The sequence below is a fragment of the Ziziphus jujuba genome, chromosome 4 (assembly GCF_031755915.1).
Source record: "Ziziphus jujuba cultivar Dongzao chromosome 4, ASM3175591v1".
NCBI lineage: Eukaryota > Viridiplantae > Streptophyta > Magnoliopsida > Rosales > Rhamnaceae > Ziziphus > Ziziphus jujuba.
This window is the reverse complement of record NC_083382.1, coordinates 1605478-1613190: the sequence shown is the minus strand read 5'-3', so window position 1 is coordinate 1613190 and position 7713 is coordinate 1605478. Positions and strand designations below refer to the sequence as shown.

General features: G+C 31.4%; 1 protein-coding gene across 1 annotated transcript; it reads left to right on the top strand.

Annotated features, from left to right (window-relative positions):
* The first annotated feature begins 2832 nt into the window (after positions 1–2832).
* Positions 2833–6962, top strand: LOC132803420 (uncharacterized). The gene is made up of 3 exons (XM_060816421.1): positions 2833–3103; positions 3269–4021; positions 6295–6962. The coding sequence occupies exons 1-3, from the start codon at positions 2989–2991 to the stop codon at positions 6960–6962; spliced, it is 1536 nt and encodes a 511-aa protein (XP_060672404.1). The 5' UTR covers positions 2833–2988.
* Positions 6963–7713: the final 751 nt, after the last annotated feature.

Below are 7713 nucleotides of genomic sequence, written 5' to 3'. Positions count from 1 at the left end.
AACTTATCAAAAAAATGGATATACTGCTGTATATGCAATCACCGCTCCATTGGAGTTCTGACCAAACCATACGCTCCACTGGAGTGCTCTTTTTGCTTTTTAAAATAAAAATATCCATAACGTATGGCTAAACATCCGTGTCCCATCATTAGATACACAGATGGGTTGAGTTCCATGGTATATTAGTAATCTCAAAGATGTGACTAAATTCGCAAGTATGTGAAATGGGGTGGAGCATATGTAGATACTGTCAAGTTAGATCAAATTCAAGAAAGAAGGCAAGGGTAAACGGGGTGGAAAATAATCCAGCTACACTGTGCATGGTGTCAATAAATACATAATGTATTAAACAATGCTGTCAAATACAAAAGTTAGCACATGAAGCAATTATCCAAATGCTGCTTAATCTAGAGCCATGCATCTTCTCTTTAACATCATATATGATCATGTTCTTCTGGCTACTAAACCATGAAAATGACAATTATTCTTAGGGTCATGGTATATAGCTTATTATATTCTTCATTTGGATTTTTTTTTTTTTAAACCTCCATTAGTCTAGCTCTTATTATTCATTTTTACGCAAGGTCGCTTTTATGATTTCTCAAACAGTTTATTAAAACATAAATTTGCTAGATATTTTCATCTTTTTTAACCAGGCAAAATGACAATATTATGGTTTAGTAAAAAGTTACCACAATTTACTACACTTTAATTTTGTATATGTTTGGAATGAAAACAAGTGGATAGGGTCAAGATAAAATGGGAGAACAGTCCAAAATTTAACTTTTTATATGCTTTTGTGCGAACCGATCATGGAAAATAATAATAATAATAATATATAAATGAATAAGTAAAAGTGAATAAAAAAAGGGATAATTACATAAACTTATTTTATAGTTTGAAAGAATTTTACTATTATATTTGTGTTTTGAATTTTTTTTTTTTTTTCAGATGCTTCTCTTCTAAATTTCTTTTCCTTCCAAACTATAATTTTTTAGCATATAATTTTTTAGCATCGCGTAAATAATTTCTTTTAAAATTAATAAGTAAAAGACAAAAACATCCATGTAATTAAAAGTTTACTAAAACAAACTTCTTTAGGTTTTTAAAACGTTGTTACCAAACAGTCAAAGCTAGAGACGAGAATCTGATGGGTAGGCAACCCTCATGCAATAAACAATGGCTTGAACTGGATGTAATTTGATGAGAAATCCAACCCAAATACTTTTCTGCCACTTTCTTTCACTTAATTAATTGAAGGTTCCATATGACTTACTCAAGGAATCCAATAGTTACTCTTGTTTTTAGCACTTTGAATATTTGTAAATCTTTTATCCGGTAAATAAAAAAATCGGGTGTGTTGATGTAATGAATATAAATTTTATTATTTTCTATTAATGTTCTTATTCATGGCTTTCTTTCTTTTAAACTGTTTCTTTTATTGTTCTTGCCTCCTTTGCTAAACGTATATATATATATATATATATACATATACATATGACTGTGGATTTAAAAAAAGTAAAAACCAACAATCAAAGCTTAAAATCTGCATCAATGGGTTGTCTTCCACAACCTTTTTAATCCAAAGAAGAATGAAGAAGTCGAAGAGGTTGGTTTGCCATGGATATAAAATGTTTTAATAAATACGTTATGCTCTTTGGGCAATGGTGATTGTTTGGCAATGAGTTTCCACTCTTTTATTTGTATTTCATATAGAAAATGTTTGTCTTTTAATTAAAAAGGCATTCTTGTTTTTCCAATTATTAATTTTTTATTAAATTGTGTATTACATATCATTAAATAATAATTTGGAAGAAAAAGAAAACGAAGAGAGAAGTATCTGAAAAATATCAAAACACAAGGATAATAATAAAAACTTTAAAACTACAAGGTAAGTTATATGTAATTATCCCATAAAATAAAGATAGCTTTTGTCTGTTTTTCCTTTCTGTTTTTTTGCTCTGCCGATTACTCTAGGTACTTCGCTGTCTTAGATTCTTATATATTTATTTGTACTTATCTGCTTGTTCCTGGCCAACAATAGGCAACACAATTAAACAAAATATCTTTCTGACAGATGTTTTGGAAGCATTGTTATTTTTATAGCCTAGTTTTTGGATGAACATTAGGCCATCTCTTTCTCTGTCTGTTCTGTTGTTTGGTTATACACGGTAAAATAAATATGTAAACACACATAAGTTTGAGGAGTAGAAAAATTCCTATCAGTGACATGTTTCCCCTGTTGACTTATTTCATGGAGATAAGGGACACTAACTGACTGACTGACGTAAAATAATAGGTACTAGGGTAGCATCTTTTCACTTATTGTTTGATGCCATGGCATAACTATTTGTTTAGTAATAGAGGCTTACCCATCTGTCAGCCAATCCTTTCTCCATCACAGTCCAAACCCCGTATTGTCCTCATGCACTGGTTATTCAGGGTTTTCAATATTGGCATTGCATCTCTAGGGGTGTTGAATTCAATTTCCCATTTGATCCTATAACCAAATTTTGAAGAACACAGAGCGAGAGAGAGAGAGAGAGAGAGAGAGAGAGAGAGAGAGAGAGAGAGAGAGAGAGTAACACATCCCACTGTACGATGATTTTTGGTTATTCAAAGCAAATTAAAAAAACATGTACACTCATAAGTTTGAGGAGTAGAAACTTCCTAGCAATAGCATTGATATACATATGCTGCCCTTGTTGACTAATTTTATGGAGATAAGTGACACTGACTTGCTGACATACAATATTAGGTAGCATCTTTTTCCTTATTATTTGCTGTCATATTTATTTGTTTAAGAATACAGAAATATGGTCTAACCTTTCTGGCAGCCAATCTAATCCTTTCTGCATTACAGTCCAAACCCTGTATTGTCAGGGTTTTCAATAATGGGACAGCATCTCTAGCGTGGTTGAATTCAATTTCCCATTTCCTAAAACACAAATTTGTAGAGCAAAGAAAGAAACATATCCCAGTTTTAAGATGAGTGAACTGCGCAACAAGATCTGGAAGGTGCTTCTCAAGGAAACCAAGAAGGAAAACCTGAAGCCTGGAGATCACATCTACACATGGACAGGAGCCAATACAAAAGAGCATGGTAACCTTCCTCTTCTTATCATTTCTTTTGAATTTATGCCAGAGAGTACTTTTGTGCTTCACAGACGTTTTATTTTTTTATTTTTTTCTTTCTTATGAATGAGAATCTGAGTTCTTCACCACCGTGAAATTTACTTAATAATTTTCCTGATATATATGAATTCAGGAATATATTTGAACAGTGGATGCGTGATTCACTTCACTCAAGGTCGACGACGAGCAAGGTCAGACGATCGTCATAGTACATGTCCAAATTGCAGTGACCATGGTGTGGTCACTTCCTGCATAGATTGTTTCCTTTCTGGTGGAGATCATCTGCATCGCTTTGAATATGGTGTTAATCCCGCTCTAATCCTCACCAAACTCGCAGGAGGTGCAACTCTTGCACCTGCTGATCCATCTCCACTTGTGGAGAGCCGTGCATCTAATTTCCTAATAATTAATAGCTACGACTCCGGTAGCTACTACCGTTTCATAAACAATGGTAAAGACTTTGCAATGTATTGCAAAACAGGCTTGCTAGTGATAGATAACATAAATTTCAGCAGAAGTTGGCAAGCTGCAGCATTTTTCTTGGCTGTTACTGTCACTTTCTTTCTTTTTCAGCAGCAAAGCACAGCTGCAACTTATCCTGGTGTGGCAGCTATATGTTTTGGCTTATACTGTATTTATAGATTTGGCTCTGATATCGGAGCCCGTCCTAATGTTATTAAAGTGGATCAAGTAGCGACATTGCCTGATGTTGCTGAGAAATTGTCTTCTGCTGCGTCGGGTGTCAGACCTATTCAATCCTTAATTGACCTGTTCATAGTATTGCTGATGACTTATTTCAATCTTCAGTTGCTATTAACAGTACGAACGTGGTCTGAGCCACTTCAACTGCTGTCCGAGACTCCTCGAGTGGTCTGGATTCTAGCATGTATCATACTTTTCTACCTAGCAATATTACAAAAAGTAATATTTTCAGCATTATAATATTTTCAGCATTATTATTATTGTTATTATTATTTATGTAGAAACAAAATAGATATTCAGTGAATAAAGTTAGTGATACTTAAGTACTTAAATTAAGTGATATTTAAATCCTGTTTGACAACGCTTGTGAGAAGTTAATTCTAACTTTTAAAGATTAAAAATTGCTTTTAAAAATATTTGGATAATTTTTTTAAAATATTTCATACCTTCAAAGCTTCTAAGAGCTTTTGACCAAAGCCAATAGAAAATAGATTTTTAGCAAGCACTTTTGGAAACATAAAAACTATGCCAAATGAAACCTTAGTATAAGTGGGTTTTTTTTTTTTTTCTATCTTATAAGTATTGTTTATCGTAAAATATGTAAGTGGACTACTAACAAAAGGGAACAGATATATATTTCTTCAAAATAAAACACAAAATTGAAGAACTATATACGATGAAATTTACTCTCTCTTTTTTATTTATGTAATAAAATTACTTACTAAAACATTAGACGTTCAATATCCAGAGGATGATTTCGAACAAGATACATAAAAAGCAGCTGAAGCCTGGAGATCACATCTACACATGGAGGAGCAACTCCTGCAGTACCTATGCCCATCATGGTGATGATCTTCTTTATCTCCATGTTTCTTTCTTCTTTATGTTAAAATTGTGGTATTTAATATGGATCCTAACTTATTTGTATTTTTTCTTTATATAGTGATTTTATTTTGACATCCAAAACTCAATTCTTTTAGTTGTATATCATTATCTTTTATCTAACTCAAGTACTTGAACCATGATAAAGTTTTAGGAAATGCGTTTACTAAGAAATAATTTCTACATAATTGTTATTTCTTTCTAGTCTTTATTAGTAGTTGGAAATGTTCAAAAAGAGGGTGAGACTGCCGTTTAAATAAATATGTCAAACTAATTTCCGATAAAATTTGAAAAAAGAAAATCTGTTTATTTTGATGAAACCACTTTCATCTCAACTTTTTCAAATTAATTTGTCACAAACCAAACAGGGCTTTAAGAATCCACTTTAGTTGTTTTAATGTTGTGGCTTAGTAAGTTGACCATCCTAAATTGTTAGTCTTAATAAATTCAAGGGACGACTGAGATTAGCATTACATTATACTTGGGCAAAGAACTATATTTTTTTGTTAATTTGTTTGCTCTTTTTCTTTTTATTTGTTTAACTAGTGCTTATTTTTCATGTTTATGCAAGGTTGCTTCTTGTGATTTATATAACAATTTTAAAAAAAAAATTGTCAATAGGAACATTTGCTTTGCTGATATTGTCTATGTTTGCTGGGTCCTATACAATGTATACAGCTCGGTTGATTACTAGGCTCTGAATGGCAGTTTTTTACAATCTCTGTTGTAACATCTTCCTTTCATTTCTCCATTACTAAAAAGAACAGGGTCAAAAAAAAAAAAAAACACCTGTTTTTATTTGTATATATAATTTGAATAATTGACTGTCTTTGTTTCACTTATGTTCATGATTGCATGAGAAACCTTTAAGTTAGTGTAGGAATATTATGTAGTTTTGAACTTTATTGAATTAGAAATCTACCTATTATTTGGAGCAGAGAATTGCTTTTAGAGAATCAATTAGGATTAGGTAATTAATTTTAAATATATTTGAGTATAGGCAATAAATTTAAATATATATGAGTATATGTATTTGTACTTACACATGTGCTTTGTCTTCTCGCTAAAGCAGCTATTTCCTTCCCCTCAAATGTAGGAAGTGTTTGAACGGAATCTGATAGTAATATTTTACAAGTTCTTTAATTAGAAACTAGACTACTTCACCAAGTTTGGAAAAAAAAAATGTTCGTTGTACAGAAGCAGAGTTTATGGTCATATATATCTTTTCAATATCTTTATTTAATTTGTAATTCAATAATATAAATACAAAGATCGATATATATATATATATATATATATATATTCAAACAACTTAAGCTTTTGGAAGAGTGATAATCAATTTAACAGCATTTTAGGAAGGTTTTCACTTATACATTAGTTTAATCTCTTGCACTTTGTGACAAATCATGTTTATGATAGGATGAGAATCCTACTTCCTTCTCTTATAGTAAAAAAAAAATTATACAGTCGTGATCATATCAACATATACTAACTTTATAAAATTATATATGTCATGGTGAATTTGGCCACCATGGTGTTAGCTTATTCTGCCTGCTATTCATGTGACTTGGCCAGGTATATATGTCGGTGGCAGTGTCGTTGAAGTGATCGAACTTGTTCGTGGAGGAGACCCTATTTTACCCAGTTCAGCTTCATCCCATTCATCAGACATTCCCATAAGCACTAGCTCCGCAAAGGAAAGTCGTGTAGAATATTGCAGCCTAGATAGTTTTCTTAGTGCTGATGAACTCTATCTCTATAAATATGGTGTTAGTCTTGCTTTCTTTATCGCCAAATTTCTAGGTGGTACTTGTACCCTTGGCTCTACTGATCGGCCCGAAACTGTCGTCTACCATTCCCGCCAGGAGCTGAGAAATGGTTCTGGAACCGGTGACTACAACCTTTTCAACAACAATTGCGAAGACTTTGCAATATATTGCAAAACAAAGTTGCCTCCGAGAAAATTAATTATTAACCTTGGTAGGAATGGGCAGATAGTAACTTACTTTGGTGTGTTTTTTGCTATCCTCATTTTCATAATTGCATTCCAGCCTAGCAATCCTATTGGTGTGGCAGCTACTGTTTATTTCATCTACTCTGTTGTTAGATTTGTTGCTGATGCTACACATTGTGGGAAAGCTTATCAAGTTGCACTAAAGATATTGCCACCTTGGAGAAGTCGTGGTCGTTTTCCGGTAGTGCCTCAATTCATGCATCTTGAAGGCAAGATTGTGATATTCTGAAAGAGAATCAAAGCAAGTAAAATCGTGGATTAATTTATGATTTATGTAGGATTTATATGGCGTTATTGGTTGAGTTTTAATTTTTAATCAATGATACTTGCTGTTTTGGATGTTAAACATATAACCCTGAAATTTTTGTTGTGGTTTAGTATGCAAGTATTTATTCTGAAACAGCCCTACCTTTTCTTAGGCTCACCTTAAACTAGTATTATATTTTTAATGGAATTTTAAATTTTTATTTCCGAATGGTAATGAATCTAATGATAAAATTATATGTTCTGAAATTTTAACATCTTGTTCAATTATACATTTACTAATATATCTAAGCCCTAGTTTAGTAATGATTCTGGTAATCCTAGAATCAATTATAAAAGAATTTTTTACCACTTATTACCACTTAATTAGGTGCTTGATAAACAAATAATTTTGGTTGTTAAGTATTTTATTTTAAAATTAAGATTTGAAAAAAAAAATCATATATTATGTATATTATATTTTTAATATAAAAATATCATAACATAATTATATTTAAAGTATTGTATTTTTGAAAAAAAAAACAAAAAAACTTATATACATTTATGCCCACTTTAGTAATTTTAAAATTTGCAGTAAATAAATTTCACAAGTTATCAAATATTTTTTTATAACTTTTACATTTTGCGGCATTTTTATTTATATAAGTTATTAATATTTTTTTTTAACATAATAGAAGTTGATCCTTTATTTAGCATAACTACAGCTGATTATTTTC

Bases quoted from the DNA above. Each gene is read 5' to 3' on its own strand.
- LOC132803420 (XM_060816421.1), top strand. From the start codon at position 2,989: ATGAGTGAACTGCGCAACAAGATCTGGAAGGTGCTTCTCAAGGAAACC. The intron at 3,104-3,268 runs GTAACCTTCCTC...ATATGAATTCAG, and splicing joins AGCCAATACAAAAGAGCATG to GAATATATTTGAACAGTGGA. The intron at 4,022-6,294 runs GTATCATACTTT...TGACTTGGCCAG, and splicing joins AGTGGTCTGGATTCTAGCAT to GTATATATGTCGGTGGCAGT.